Here is a 16,497-nt window from a genome sequence, read left to right as displayed (position 1 = left end):
AGATAAGAAGGCTCCAGAAGGAACTCACTGCAGCATTCCAGTACTTAAAGGGCAGGTACAAAGAGAATGGAAGATCTTTATTAACAGGGAACCACATGGAGAAGGCAATGGTTACAAGTTGCATCAGGAGAAGTTTCATCTCAATAGAAGATATAAATTATTTTACAATGAAAAAAATAATTCACTGGAACAACTTCTCCAGGGGTATGGCAGAGTCCTCATCACTGGAATTTTATAAGATGTAATAATCCCATCTAAGCCACCTTTCTCATGAAAGGTTGAAGTAGATAATCTTTTGAGGTCCATTCTAACTTGGGCTGTTCTATAATTCTATAAAAGCAGTGTCTCTGAGCAGATCTTCCATGTTAACACTGGCCCACAACCTGAAATCCATCTTGAAATTATTCATTCAAAAATGTTAAAATCCCTAGCAATGCTGATGCCCATTCCCCCTCATTCTATTCCCTCTAGCTTTGTTGCATTTTGTGCTCAAGACACGTGGAACATATCATTTGTCATTAATTACTGTTGTGTTAGATTCATATTTTTGTTAGTGACCTTTTCTGTGATTATGGTGTTTGATCTGAATCACTTGGGAAAACAGAAGACACTTTACATACTAAATAATTTTAAGTAGTCTAGAAAGACAGAATTTGTCTAGGAAGAGAGAAGAGGCATTTCATTCCAGGTGACAGCTATGGAAACATAATTGTTACATCAATCTGACTATGGTTAGTTGCCATCTTATTCAGCAAATAAATGTAGCCTAAGCAAGCCAAGGATCTCCCCTTTAAAACAAAAGCCTGCTGTTCCTCTTTGGCACTGTAAAGGCCACTGCAATGTGATTATTACAGTAACTGATTTCATCTAGCTTTTTAGTGTATAGCATTCAGATGATCTGAGAGTTCATTGTAAAGCTCTTGCTTTAGCTGCATTTCATCACTCTTCAGCTCTTACAATAAACTTCATACTTTAGCTTTGTTCCCAGTTTTGTTCCTCCTATATGTTCTTCAAATGCTTTGTCCATTTTCTCATTTTGGTCTTCACTGAAAAGATTCTTCCAGTCGCTTACAACACCTTCAGAGAAGCAAAGAAACTCTTAAAAACCAAGAAATGTTCTTAGTTTTTATTCTATAGATCTGTCATTCTTATTCCATTGTACACAACATGAATCTGATCCATTTCAAAAGCTAAAACTTCTCTCATTTTTGCACCAGTAGAATTTCATAAAGTCAGTGGAGCTACAGATCTGTGAAGCTTCTCTTCATCAGGGACTCCCTGAGAAGTCTTCTCAAGCATAACAGTGGTAACTCACTTGATGCTAATCTGCAGTGCTAATCTGCATGCAAAAGAATCCCCAAAGGATAGGCAGCTTAGGGTCCTGAGAGCATGACATTTCTACCTCTGGACCTCTTGGAACTTCCTACCTTTGCGAAAGAGAACATTGCCAAATGCCCCATGGGTCTTCTGTGAGTTCTTCTTCATTGCCTGGAAGCTGCTCCTCTCTACCACACTCTGTAGCTCTTTCTCATTCAGGCAAATCCCAAAGAAATCAGCTATGTTTTTCACACCCTGGGCTGGATTCTGAAAAGAGGAATGGAACATTCAAACCAATTACATTGCTTCCCAAGGTGTTTGCACTTCCCTACATCTCTCTTCTGCCTATTTATGTAGAACACTGAGTCAGTGGGGCTGGAGTGGTCAATAGTGTTTCTCTTCTTCATAATTATTTCAGAGGAGATACGACCTAGCTTCCTACAGATCAGAAAAGGTCATACATGTGCAATCACTCTTTCTGTATAGAACTGTTAGGAAAAAGTTCTATACAGAAAGAGTGATTGCACATTGGAATGGGCTGCCTGGGGAGGTGGTGGAGTTGCCATCACTGGAGGTTTTCAGGAGGAGACTTGATGGGGTGCTTGGTGCCGGGGGTTAGTTGTTTAGGTGGTGTTTGATTGGTTGATGGGTTGAACGTGGTGATCTTGAAGGTCTCTTCCAACCTGGTTTATTCTATGTATTCTATGTATTCTATGATTTACAGATGAGAAAAGTCTACACCATTTAATATATGAAAGCTCCTCCCTCCAAATGATTACTAGGGACTTGGATTTAATTTGGGGTTAGATCACAGCTCAAGGAAAAAAAATTTTAAAAATGAAGAAAAAGAATAATTTTCACAAATACATTTCTTAAAGCCATTTAACTTTGAATGTCACCTTTCCTTCCCTTAAAACAAGAATTTGTCTCATACAATATCATCCAGTTAGACTATACTGCATAGGGCTTGAATATACTGCATGCATATAATGTTTAATTGTTTTAGGATCAAATGCTCTGTAATGTATAAAATATTTTAGCTATTAGTAACCTCACCTCTTTTAGCTCTTCATAAGTTAGCACCATAACATTTTCATCATCAGCATATTTATTCCATGCAGAAAGATATTCAAAATAGCATCCCCAGGGCACTAAATAAAGAAAAAGAACCTAAGATGAAGCATAGGGTTGATCTTAGACAAAAGTTCTTCACAGAAAGAGTAATTCGCCATTGGAATGGGCTGCCCAGGGCGGTGGTGGGGTCACCATCCCTGGAGGTGTTTAAGAAAAGACTGTATGAGGCACTTAGTGCCATGGTCTAGTTGATTGGTTAGGGTTGGGTGAGTGGATGGACATGATGATCTTGGAGGTCTCCTCCAACCTGGTTGACTCTGTGATAAATTACGATTAGACAACTTTTTATGAAGTAAAACAATTTTCAAGTTGATCCCTCAGTCATGGGCATTATTAGTCACTTCTATGCCAGAATTTACACCTCTCTGTGAGAATGGCAGGGTTTGGCTCAACGCTGTTTGGACACATGCACAACTCTGGCAATTTGTAAGTTGGTACAATAAAATTTGTTAGTATTTCAAGACAGATATGAGTCCATCAAAGGGCTATTAGTAGCCAAACCATCTTGCAGACTCATTAAATACAGTTTAAAACTGTGTTTAACCTTCCCTTGTGCTGGCTACCTGATATGCCAAACAGCTGAAATGACACAGTTTTGAACTAGTGGAATTATTTACTTTCTTTTTTAGTGCACTAGACTTCATCCAAATCATTCTTCTGGTCCAATTTGGCATGTAGGCGTTCAGACATCTGGGTGGATGGAAGATGATGGACCTCAGAGAGAAGGGCTGAAGTGGATCCAAACCAGAGAAACTGCTTCTTCCAGAGAAAATACCAGTTTGTGCAGACTAAAGACTATTGCGGAAGTGCAGTTTTGATTTATCTTTGGGCGGTAAGGTACTGTAAACTTTAGTTCCAATTTCTGCTCTTGTACTGTAGACCCAAACTCTCTAGTGAAGCTGATCTGCAAAGTGCAAGGGGTTTAGGCAAGACAAATCATAGAATAACTGAAGAATATACTGTACTTTTCTTTGTCATGAAAGCTGTGAAGAAATCATCCCAGGTCTCGTAGGAGGGAAGAGGAGACATGACATTTGAAAAATGATAAAAAGATGTAGCTAGATCTTTTGGATTGCGAATCAGCAACAATATCTAGGGAAAGGAAAGAAAAAGAGGAAGACATAACACACTCTGGTATGAATAAAATGATAGTCTATAATTGCAGTTTAGGGAATTTCTAGTATCTTATATACTACTTGCTCACCTTGGCTTTATTTTTGAAGACAGATGTGGGAAGGTTTTCAGGAAGGAGATGAGTAACCATAAGTCTTGGAGAAGGTAATTTGTTCATTCGCTTTAAGAATTGGAGGGAAGAAAGTGGACAGTTCAGTTAGGACATATATTCATTTCACCAGCCTATGATCAAATAATGCCTTTCTAAAATTATCACAGAATCACAGAAAACATTGGGTTGAAAGAGATCTCAAAGGTCATCCAATCCAACCCTTGGCCCAGCACTGAAGGGTCAACACTAAACCACACCTCCAGGGATTGTGACTCCAGTACTGCTCTGGGCAGACCATTCCAATGTTTGATAACCATCTCTGTGAAGAGATATTTCCTAATATCCATACTGAATCTCCCCTGGTGCATTCTGAAAGCATTCCCTCTAGTCCTGTCACTTGACACCAAGGAGAACAGGCTGGCCTCCTCCTTACTCTACCTCACTTCAGGTAGTTGTGGAGAGCAATGAGGTTTCCCTTCAGCCTCCTCTTCTCCAGACTGAACAACCCCAGCTCCCTCTGATGCTCCTCATATTTCATGTGCTCTAGGCCCTTCACCAGGCTCATTGCCCTTCTCTGGACATGCTCCAGCACCTCAATGTCCTTCTTGCAGTGAGGGGTCCAAAACTGAACACAGTATTCATGATGTGGCCTCACTAGTGCTGAGTACAGGGGGATGAACACCTCACTGTTCCTGCTAGCTACCATGTTTCTAATAGAAGCCAGGATGCCATTGGGTTTCTTGGCCACCTGAGCACACTGCTGACTCATACTTAGTTGACTGTCAACTCAACGTCCTCATGCAAATCACTGATAAAGGTATTAAAGAGGACAGGCCCCAGTACTGAACCCAAGGGGACACCACTAGTGACTGGGCACCAGCCAGATTTAACTCCATTCACCACCACTCTTTGGGCCTGACCATTCAGACAGTTTTGAATCCAAAGCAGAGTGTGCATATCCAAGCCACATGCCTTGAGTTTCCAAAGGAGAATGCTGTGGGAGACAGTGTCAAAAGCTACAGTACTACAGGCTGGGGCCAAAGTGGCTCAAGAGCAGCCAGGCAGAGAGGGACCTGCTTGATAGTAGGCTGAACATGAGCCAGCAGTGTGCGCAGGTGGCCAAGAAGGCCAATGGCATCCTGGCCCATATCAGGAATAATGTGGCCAGCAGGAGCAGGGAACTCATTCTGCTGATGTACTCAGCACTGGTTAGGCCACACCTTGAGTCCTGTGTCCAGTTCTGGGCCACTCAGTTTAAGAAATATGTTGAGATGCTGGAACATGTCCAGAGAAGGGCAACAAAGCTGGTGAGGGGTTTGGAGCACAAACCCTATGAGGAGAGGCTGAGGGAGCTGGGGTTGTTTAGCCTGGAGAAGAGGAGGCTCAGGGGAGGCCTTGTTGCTGTCTACAGTTAACTGAAGGGAGGTTGTAGGCAGGTGGGAGTTGGTCTCTTCTCCCAGGCAACCAGTGCCAGAACAAGAGGACACAGTCTGAAGCTGTGCCAGGGGAGGTTTAGGCTGGATGTTAGGAAGAAGTACTTCATAGAAAGAGTGATTGGTCATTGGAATGGGCTGGCCAGGGAGGTGGTGGAGTCAACATCACTGGAGGTGTTTAGGAAGAGACTGGATGGGGTGCTTGGTACCATGGTTTAGTTGATTAGATAGTGTTGGATGGTAGGTTGGACTCAATGATCTCAAAGGACTTTTCTAACCTGTTTAATTCTATTCTATTCTATTCTATTCTATTCTATTCTATTCTATTCTATTCTATTCTATTCTATTCTATTCTAAAATGCTTTACTATAGTCCAGGTAGGCAATGTCCACAACATTTCCCTCCTCCACTGGTGGGTCACTTTATTGTAGAAGGTTAGATTAGTCAGGCAGGACCTGTATTTCATAAATCCATGCTGACTGGTCCTAATCACCTGTTTGCCTTGCAAATGCCATGTGATGGCACTTAGGATGACCTATTCCATAAGCTTTCCTGGCACTGAGGTCCAATTGACAGGCCTGTAGTTCCCTGGATCACCCTTCCAGCCCTTCTTGGAGATGGATGTCACATTTGCTAGCTTCCAGACAACTGGGACTTACCCAGTCAATTATTGGCTGGTCTAAGTACTTTTATTTTGTGAGTGTTATCCTGGGATCTTAGTGGACTATTCCGAGTACCTCTAATGTTCAAAATCCCCTAAGAATGTGCATTTGTGAAAAGATTATCCATTGGCAATTCTCTTCAGTGATAATGAATTTAACATGTTCTCTTAGACAAGCAATCAATTCTAGAAGTGAACTGCAGACTCTGACTTGGCCTATTTGAAAGCTGAGGAACCTTGAGGAGAGAGGAGTGAAGAGGACAAGCTTAGTAAGAGAGACAAAAGACAGTGTTTCAGTATTTGACATTTCATGAAAGTCATCTTAAAAAACAAAGCATGCTCTGTTGAATTTCTGTCTCTCTTGATTATCTAATGAGTATGTGCTCTTCACGAGCCCTCTAAGGTGTCCATTTATCCCTTAACATCTGTTAACGTAGAGGAGATTCATCCTGACCACATGCCACATTCAAAGAAGTGGAAGAGTTTTTATCAAACAGTGCAATATCTCACACACCATATAGTCAGTATTTGAAGCACTCCACTTTGAAAACCTTCATATATATTCTGTGCCCACCTCGTATTTCCCAGTATCTCCAATTTCAAAGTAGGGGAATTCTTCCAGTTCTTCCTCATTCACACTGCTTTCTTTATTCTTCATTTTCTTTTCAAATATGGCAACCAGATCACTTAAGATTTGACCTACCCAGTTTGTGCCTGAAAGTGGAAGAATACGGGTTTGCAAAACCTTTAAGAAATGGATTTGCCAGGAAAGCCAAGACATAGGAAGAACTACCAGGTGAGTTGCCTGGTTTCCTTTCATGTGCTACAATCACTGCTGACCATCTGGACAACTGCCTCTCAGGGTCCTACCATTGCTCTTTATAAGGATACATTTCTCCAACTCAGCTCAATACACCATAACTTAACTTGTGTAATTGTGAACTAACTAATAAAAGAGCAGAACTATTAAGATTCAAATAGGAAAATATGTATCAATGCAACTTTTTTATTATTGTGAGTAACATAACGGGAATTGGGGTGGTAAACCTGTACCTCAAAATCTAGAGTATTATATTTATTCTGGCTTGCTGCACATGGTTGCTTTGGGAAGAAACACAGGTCACAGAACTCCAACAGAGGAGCAGAACTAGATCTGAAAATTGTGCTGTATTTATTAATTTTCTTTACCAATAGGCAAAAATTCTCTAAAGTGGCATTTCATATACACATTAATTATATTTTTATTCAAAGCACAAACAAGAACCTGTAAAGAAGTCTCACCTTTACCATTTCCTGACTTCTGAGCACTAGGTTCCTACATGTTTGTCACTACAGTCTTAAGAACTGCATTCTGATGCATGGCATTTCTTCAAATAAAGAACACATGGTAGAAAGGCAAACACTTTACAGTTGTGTCATCTGTGACTATCTATTGTAAGACAATGTGAATCCAGTTGGTGGAAGAGACAAATGGATAAAGAATAGTAAACTAAAGAATAATAAGCTAAAGAATATATAGCATGGCATGTGAATGGACCAAAAGCTCCATTCTGCATAAAAGTACAAACCTATTGACTTTACAAGGATAAATATGAGAGTAGATCCTGTACTATCAGAAGATATAGTTATTTTTAGCATGAAAATTGTGTTTTAATTCTCTCTAAATTATACATTTAACTTCATAATTACAAAAAGTAAAGGTCATGAAAAACTTTACGTGGTATAGAAAAGATAATCAGATCTTCCTCTCAGTCATTTGAAGCATTTCCTGTATAAAAGCTTCATAAACAACTTTGTTGTGCTTTCTGAGATCGAAATTAGTTCTAAACAATTTTGTGAAAATTCTAAATACTATTATTTAGTATAATATATGATATTATATATCATATAATATATAGTTAGTACAAGCCTACTTATTTCCCATTACATAACTTTATGAAGAAAGCAAATGATATTCACCTGATTTAGGATATCCTGCCAAAATGATGTCATCGCTTCTGGCTTCAAAGGACTCCATGGCTCTGAATACCTCAGGACTGCAAAAAGTAACAGGGTAAAGAATCCCCTTGTAATTAAAAAGCAGTTCATCACGCTGCATTCTGTTAGCTGCAGCTACTGCTTTATCTATGGTATCAGTAAATTTTTTCCTGGACTTTTCCATTCTTCTCTCTCTCACCCACAGATTCTATCACAGTGTGAGATGCTATGCAGAAAAGAAGAGACGTGGATTACTTTTAAATAGGGCATGGGGAGGTTTTTTCACTCCGTGAGCAATAATTTACTAAACTGAAATCTGCAAATCCAGTCATAGACCTTGAACCTGTTGAAATAAGCAGAAGTTGAGCATAAGGGAAAAAAAAAAACCAAAACCCACACACAAACCAAAAAGAAACACACACACACAACAATAAAAGGGAAAAAAACCCTGCAATTGCAATCTAGCTATCTTCAAAAGATAATGTCAAGAAATCTGTAGTTGCAGGAAAGAGTTTATAAACTAAATATATCAAAACAGAATTAGGTGAAGTGCAATCTGGGATATGAATAGCACAATCATGTTCCTCATGGCAATTCTGATCTTTTCCCAGGTTTCAAAATGGGATCAAACATATTGGAATTAGGAAAGAAAATATACAGTGTACTAGCAGTTGAGCTGCGGACTGTCCCGTGAGGGTGGCTGAGCTCTCTAGGTAGTGCCAAGGAGGACATACAGACTGCATTACAGAATTCTGGTTTTCTAGTGGTTACATGGAAATGACTCATCTAGTGAGCTCAAATCATGTTATGCAACGGGTGTAATGGGTTGGGGCAGACCCCCTCCCCACCACAGGCAGAAATAACGACTCAGACAAACGGATTGCAAAAGTAGTGGAGAGTTTAAATAGAGAACAGTGAGTGTGCACAAAAGGAAACATGGTGACAAGAAAGAAACCAAAGTAAACCCAGAAAGACTCCAAACCCCACCTGAGGGTGCATCCAAAACCCCCAGGGCTCCTTCTTCCCCCTCCCTCTGCTGGGCTAGTCTCAGCTGGCCAGGCCTGAGACTGCCCATCCCCCTGTGGCCTTGGGCCCAATCAGGCCCATGGCCGGGAGATCTCTCCCCCAGTTACCAAGTCTCGGAGAGGGAAGGAAAGAGGAAGTGCCAGACCCCACTGCAAAATTTATAGTGGTGCAAGGGATTATGGTAGAAATACCTAATTTCCTGAGTCCACCCACTGGGATGGACTTCTGGACACAGGAAACGCCCCTGTAGCAGAGGGCACCCAGCCCAAACTACGACAACGGGTCAGGCATTACTGATCAGTCTGACAGCACTGATCTCAGAATCAAAACTGAATTTAGGCCCATATTTAATAATCAGGTCTCTGGCAAGAGGATGAGTCACAGGGAGCAAGAAAATAGTTTAAAGAAAAAAGGCATTCCTGGCATGCAATATCATTCTTTCTTATCTCCATCTTTTGAGTGCTGTCTGTTGGGCACCCAGAGTAGAAGGAGCAAGGACTGCATACCTGTGTTCTTTTGCCATTTACTCAGCCTGATGGATTCACGCCTGGTCTCTGAGTCATGCAGGAGGATGACCTAGTGCTACATTTTTACATCAACATTGTTCAGTCTATGGAAATATCCTGCTTTTCTTTCATCTCCTTTTTTCTGTGTAACTATGTCAATATGTAAAGACTGCTTATATGCAGGCACTGCCTGAATCAAGCAGACGTCATAAGATTCTTTCTCAGTCCCCTTGTAGAATGACATCTGCGCCAAAATGCAGCAGTAGGGACCACCTGCATTATTCCACTCGTGCTACCTAAGAAGTGATGTACCATGAAATAGCACCATTGCAGATTCTTGAAGTGCAACCAGCCACACTAGCAAAAAATGAAAGCAACGGGCTTGATTTTTTTCCTTTACCTTCCCTTGGCATTAAACAATCTTGGGATGAAGATAAGAAAAAAGTATTTAATTGGTATTTTTACCAGCTGGCAGAAAAAAAGGTCTGTGACAGTATACATTTGCTAAGGAAAAAGAGGCAAAATGGTATGCAAGTTATTAATGTATCTCATGCATTGGAAGAGGATTACCATGATAGAAGAGACAGCTTTTTTCAATACTATATTTCACTCATCACAGAATAGATGAAAGTAACTGTGACAGAGAAAATCCATCCAGAGGATTTCCAGTGTATTTTTGTTAGAGAGGGCAGTCAAACCAATTGTTCACTAGAGGCATGTTTTATACTTCAGAAGCAAAAAAGACATCAGTGAAGCAGTCTTGAGGAAGGATTTTGAAGGCAGTTAAATTTCTTGGGTAAAAAAAATAAAGCAGAATCAAGATTTAGTCATGTCAGCCTTTGATATAGCTGACTGCCACAACAACCAAGCTGGAAGGTCGGAGAAGTTTACCTTGCACCATATGTGTTACACCATGAAACCCTCTGATCCTGCCAAATACTGAACCCAGAGACTGACGGAAAATAACAGTTGATTTAAAGTTTCTAAGAAGCAGCCTTGAAAATGTGGAGGTTAAAAACAGACTAAAGGGTTTGGTAATCTCCAGATTAATGACATTTGTTGTTCAACCTAATAGAGTGTCTCCAAAGCTTTCTGACCTGCCATACTTGTCAGACATGGTCTTTTCTCATTGAGAACACTACAGAAAGGTTGGTGATCTTTGCACAGGTGCAAAGATTAACTGACCTCTCCCTCCTGTTAATAATCCACTTGATAAGAAAGAACATGTCAGTAAATACATAGAATTTCATGACATGCGATGCCGAAGACAAAATTTTATACTAGTCCGATGCTGCCAGCTGTATGTTCACAGATTTCTCCAAACGTCACCAAAAGAGATTTATTTCCTTGATTATCTTATCTTTCCCAACCCTACTGGTGAAATCAATTTCAAAAGTTCAAAGTTTCTGACTAGAATGTTGTTCCCACTCATTTGTTGCCACAAAAGTGCAGATGGAGGAGTCAGGCCAGTGACTTCAAGAAGTCACCTGTTGCCTCATTGTGGATCTATACAATCTGACATTAAAAGAGATAGGAGAAGAGTCAAAGCTCTGGAGCCTGTAGTACAGAATTAATTATGTCATGAAAACCAAGTGCAACACAAATGAGGCCAAACACAAAATGCAAATTTAAAGGGTGCTAAATAAAACTGATTAAAAAGGTATCTTGACACAGACTATCCAGTTGCATATTCAGTGCATGTCTGTTAGGACATGCGAGGAGAATGCTTTGCATCCATATTCTCCTACCCTCATAGGGCATGGAGAAGAGAGTACATGAGAGATGAGTTGACATAAGGGAATAGAGAGGAAAATAGTTTGATCATCTTTTCCCTAGAAATAAATACCCAGTTCATGACTATTTCTGGACAGTTTAGCCAGTCTGAAGATGAATGGTTGCTAGTGCAGAAGCAAGAGATAATAACAGCTTGGGCAACACTGTTTGATTAGTGTTTTTCTGCCGCTTTCAGGGTAAACTTAGCAGCAGAAAAACTATTTTCAGTAGCATCACTTCTAATAAACCCTGAGAAACGCAAAGCTGGCTCCATGCTTAGTTTCTCCAGATGTCTGTGTTCTGAGTGCAGCACTGGACCCAGGCTGGCTTTGGTGTTTGTGCTGCACTGGGCCTTAGCAAACAATTTTTTCTTACTAGAAAGCACACAAAGACCCCAGTGCAGAGACACCTAACCACTTTCTCAGGGACAAGCTGATGACAAACAGGCAATTCAAGGCCTGCAACACACAGGGTAACAAAACAAAACCACTGTCTTAGTGTTGGGATTCCTAGTATATCTTCTGGTAGCTATTTAATCAGATTTTCCCAGTCTGTGCACAGATACCTCATAATTGCCTCTCTGTCCTCCCATGTTTCATACAGCAGCTTATTGTTTACAAATGGCAAAATTCCTGCATTGCTTTTGTTTCCCAAGAAAACCCATTGCTCACAAAGAAAGAACTATTTCTGCATAGATAGATGTGGCAGACCAGCTGACACTCTTGTGCAGTGCCCAGGTAATGTGAATCAGCTGTAGCCAGGGGACAAACTCTAGAGCCACGTAGCAAGCCCATTTGTTGGACTGCTCAGCTCTTGGCCCGCCTCCTGGCAGTGCTCTGCTATTTTATACTGAGGGACTCTGATGAAGAGCTTTCTCCATGGACTGGATGCCAGGACAAATACCTTGTCCTATCACTGGCCACCATGGAAAAGAGCCTAGCCCCATCATCATGACCTCCACCCTTTAGATATTATTATGCATTTATTGATTTGCATTTATTATGCATTTATTGATTTGCATTTATTAGATACCCTCTGAGTTTTCTCTTTTCCAGGCTAAAGAGTCAAGGATCTCTCATCATCTCCTCATAAGAGAGATGCTCTAGTCCCCTAAATAATCCTGTTTGTGTTCAGAAGTTCGCTATGGGACTATCTCCAGCATTCCATCTTGTGCTACATAGTGGGGTTTTTTAATCTATGCATGAAGTAACTCCTTTGTAACATCTACAGAATAAAATTGGAAAGGATTTTGGTAATTGTATCACACAACCTTTCCAAATATTTTTCGCCCTGCAGAGTTACATAGATTTATTTTGCAGTTGCCCATAGTCCTTACTCTGTAAAGAAGTGTTTCATATGCCACAGGTTCAACTAAGAAATTACATATAAGATTCAGTGCCCATCTTATAATCAGGATATCCAAGTTCAAGGTAGTTGGATTACACAAGAATAGTAGTAAAATGCCTTGAGTTTGCCTCAAATTAAGTTCTCTAGCTGGCCCTCTTCTTTGTCTGCCAAAATTCATCTTGGCTTAAATTGACCCCAGTAAAACTCTTAGTAGTATTATCATAAGCTCAAACTTTCTCTTTGATCAGATCCTGTATTTATGTGAGCAAGTATAAATTGCTCCAACTTTAAAGTACTCATGTAAGGACATATAACAGCAATGTTAAGACTGGTATGGGTGCAATATGAATGGGCTGTGTGTCTGAAGGCACTCAGAGAAACAACAGAGCAAGAATTAAGAGGATGACCTGTATGCATAAGGTGCTAAGAACATGGAAGACCCTGCACTGTGGCCACAGAAAGGTTGCAACAAGATTACAGCATGCAGCAAACTTGTTTAACATGTATAGAGGCTGAAGTAAGCAAAATTTGGGACCCAAAGAATCATACTGAACTAGTCATCACCCCTAATGTGTGAAAAACAGCTGTCTAAATACTAGCCAGTCAAGAACAAACCAAGATACAGGATACGACCTCAACTTATCCTCTGTGTCATTCACTATAACTGACCCTGGTTACCCCATTCAAATACAGCTTGCTGCTTGAAAGTACATAGGTATGATAGAATGAATGCAAACCTCGCCTTCCTCTGAGTTCTTACACTGGTTTTTGTTATGCTGATTTGCTACATACACCATATAATGGAGAGTGGTTTTGGCTCTGGGAGAGGGTACAAAGTGATTAGAAAAATGAATTATAGCATTTTATATTCTGTAAAACCAGATGTCTTTCAAAAAGTGTTTATTCATTTAATTCTGACAAACCTGATGATGCTTGACATCCATGTACATGTCCCTTTTGCATTTGAATTCCTGTGGAGTCTATGGTTCCTAAGACAAAATGTGCAAAGATTTGCATTTTTGTAGGATGGAATTGTTTTACATAGTTTACAGAAAGGGGAGAGAAAAGTCTGTGACGTACAGCATTGCACATGCTTAGGTTTATGCCAAAGATTATGTTTGGTTTTCAATTGCAAGTAGGAATATCACTTTCCTTTCTCATTCATCTCAAATAAAACCTGAAATAAATATTTCACGGTTCTAAGTGCAACTTCATAACTGCTATTATTGTTGTTGTTACTGCTGTTATTGTTGTTGTTACAAGTGTTCTGATTATCATCATTATTGTGGAAACTTCATTTGTGCAGCAAGAAAAACATACCCAGTTTAGAAAAGCTTGCTAGGATAGCATCATCTCTTCTGGCTTCAGAGCACTCCATAGCTGTGATGAAGAGTTTATTACATTTAACTATATGAAATATGAATTATGAAAAGATTAATTTTATTAATTATAAAAACTAATAACCAATGAATCACTAATGTATATACATGTTCTAGTGCATGTTCATGAAATACATTCCATAAGTGGCTTAGTGTTGTGATTAGAATTTAATTGAACTATCTACAGAACTATTTCTATATTTATATAACAAAGGGTGCAGTTCTGCCGCTTGGCCACTAGATGGCGACTCGGCGGGACGCGGGTGGTTTCTGGCTATATACAGCGCTATCACAATATTTCTCTGCGTCAGCAATTACTCTGCTGGACACGGATACTTTGAACTGAGTTGTAGTGGATGGAAAGCACTTGGAAGATACTCTGTAGCTGTTGTTTGTAGCAAGGTGGAGGTCCAGCAGACTACTGTCGCTGGACTGGTTCCTAATCGATTTGGATGGTGGCGTTGGGCTACTGTCTCCTCTCTCCGCAGCAGTGGAGAGGGAATAATAGAACCTAGGTTTAGCCCATAAGCACGGTTCCCTTCAGGACTTGGCTGATTTCCTCCAGACAGTAGGGATTGGTCCTGGTCGGGGTAGGCCTGTGGGGTCAGCCCTTGGAGTCGACTTGCACAGCAGGGTGGGTAGATGGTTGCCGATAGGCGGGCTCAGATGTTTCCGATCAGACACGACAGCAGACAAGGCTGCGGGGTCGGCCCAGCTACAACGGTTCTCGGGGCTGATGTAAATGGCCTCGGGGAGAGAATGCGGCTGTGTCGAGCAGTGGATTCTCATTTACTTGGCTAAAAGGAACAGCGGAACACTCGGAGTGGTCCCGGGTTTGGTGTGGTATAGGCATGAACAAGGCTTTGGTCTTCCCTGAGGTTTACAGGGCTCAGAGCAGCACACGTGGCGGCTCCTCTCCCGCTATAGCAGGGCTAGGCATATGTGGACTCGGTCTCGATCAAGTCCCTTCTCCCCAGCAACTGGGCAGATCTTACCCTCGGGGGTTAGTCCAGTCCTCCGGTGGCACGGGGGGCTCTCCCGGTTTGTGTGACTGGCTGTGGTGATGCTGGGCTTCTCGGGCTCAGCAAAGGTCCTCCCTCTGGAGATGATCCTCACGATTGCTTCTCACAATGCAGAGGCTTTCGGTATGCGTGCATGTATGATAGAAGCTAACAACAATGAGCTCAATGGCAGAGGCTATGGCTTGAGAATTGTTCTCTCGAGCAAGTACAGAGACAAAATGTAAGAGGGGGCAACTTGTTTACCAACTGGGATGATACTTATAGATTCCTTGAGACTGGGTTTGACCAATGGGCACTCTCATAAGCAACTGGCTTCAGCCTATAGAAAGCGTGAAGCTTTTGTCTTCCTCCTGAAGGAGGGGAAACTTGTCCACATGCTGGGACAAGGTTCGATATTTGGGCATAATGTGCCTTCACCACAATAGGTTTGAATGCCTTTAGGAGGGCAGAAAAGTGCAATAGCCTCTCCATAGGTAAAGATCAGGTTTTTACCTTCCAATCTGTCAGTTGCAGTCATCTATTTACACAACACATCAGCTAAAATGTTTAAGAGTTTTCCACTTCTTTCTCTTTCCTTTTGCTTTTCTAAAAGTCCCTGCTAATGTGTAATTGTGGTCAGCAGAGGAACCTATTTATGAATTATTTGTGCCAGTAAGTTTCTTAACGCCTCTGTTCCTAGCCCTTTGCAGAAATAGCTGTAGCTGGATCATCTAAAATTGTCTCATCGATCTCAGTAAGAATCACAGAATACATCTGGTTGGAAGAGACCTTCAAGATCATCCTGTCCAACCTTTGACCCAGCACTGCAAGGTCAACACTGTACCATGTCACAAAGCACCAGGTCCACACACCATTTAAGCACCTCCAGGGATGATGACTCCATCACTACTTTGGCAGATTATTTCCATGTTTGATCACCCTTTCCATGAAGAAATATTTCCTATTATCCAGACTAAACCTCCCCTGGTGCAGCTTCTATCCATTTCCTCTAGTCCTGTCTCTTGTCACCAAGGAGAAGAGGCTGGCCTCCTCCTGCTCCAACCTCACTTCAGGTAGTTGCAGAGTAGTAGTCTCCCCTCAGCCTTCTCTTCTCCAGACTGAACTACCCCAGCTCTCTCAGACACTCTTCACAGGCCATGTGCTCTAGGCCCTCATTACCCTTCTCTGGACATTCTCCAGCACCTTGATGTCCTTCTTATACTGAGTGGCCCAGAACTGAACACAATACTCAAGGTATGGTCTCACCCGTGCTAAGTACAGGGGGAAGATTGCCTCCCTGTTCCTGCTGACCACTGTATTTCTAATACAAGCCAGGATACCTTTAGCCTTCTTGGCCACCTGATCACACTGCTGATTCATGTTCAGTTAACTATCAACCAATACCCCCAGGTTCCTCTCCAAGTTGCAGCTTTCCAGCCACACATTCTCAAGTCTGTAGCTTACCATGTGGTTGGTGTGGCCCAAGTGCAGGACCTGGCATTTGGCCTTGTTAAAACTCATACAGTTAACTTTGGCCATCAACCTAACCTTTCTAGATCCCACTGTAAAGCTTCTCTACCTTCTTGCAGATTGACACAGCCACCCAGCTTGGTGTTATCTGCAAACTTACTGAGGGTGCACTCAATTCCCTCATCCAGATCATTAATAAAGATATTAAAGAGAACAGGCCCCGGTACTGAACCCTGGGGAACACTGCT

At 41.4% G+C, this 16,497-nt stretch overlaps 1 protein-coding gene across 1 annotated transcript; it reads right to left on the bottom strand.

The window, feature by feature from the left end:
• Positions 1 to 511: 511 nt before the first annotated feature.
• LOC104305473 (sulfotransferase 6B1) lies at positions 512 to 7,990 on the bottom strand. Its single transcript, XM_009906323.2, has 7 exons — positions 7,730 to 7,990; positions 6,345 to 6,484; positions 3,656 to 3,745; positions 3,417 to 3,543; positions 2,374 to 2,468; positions 1,428 to 1,584; positions 512 to 1,077 (listed from the first exon to the last, which is right to left on the bottom strand). The coding sequence occupies exons 1-7, from the start codon at positions 7,929 to 7,931 to the stop codon at positions 947 to 949; spliced, it is 942 nt and encodes a 313-aa protein (XP_009904625.1). The 5' UTR covers positions 7,932 to 7,990; the 3' UTR covers positions 512 to 946.
• Between the last annotated feature and the right edge of the window lie 8,507 nt (positions 7,991 to 16,497).

The sequence above is a fragment of the Dryobates pubescens genome, chromosome 6 (assembly GCF_014839835.1).
Source record: "Dryobates pubescens isolate bDryPub1 chromosome 6, bDryPub1.pri, whole genome shotgun sequence".
Classification (NCBI taxonomy): Eukaryota; Metazoa; Chordata; class Aves; order Piciformes; family Picidae; genus Dryobates; species Dryobates pubescens.
This window is presented reverse-complemented; position numbering and strand designations above follow the sequence as displayed.

Coding starts and splice junctions, on each gene's coding strand:
- LOC104305473 (XM_009906323.2), bottom strand. CDS start 7,931: ATGGAAAAGTCCAGGAAAAAATTTACTGATACCATAGATAAAGCAGTA. Junction 6,485..7,729: donor GGCAGGATATCCTAAATCAG/GTGAATATCATT, acceptor TTCCACTTTCAG/GCACAAACTGGGTAGGTCAA. Junction 3,544..3,655: donor TCTTCAAAAATAAAGCCAAG/GTGAGCAAGTAG, acceptor TCCTTTCCCTAG/ATATTGTTGCTGATTCGCAA.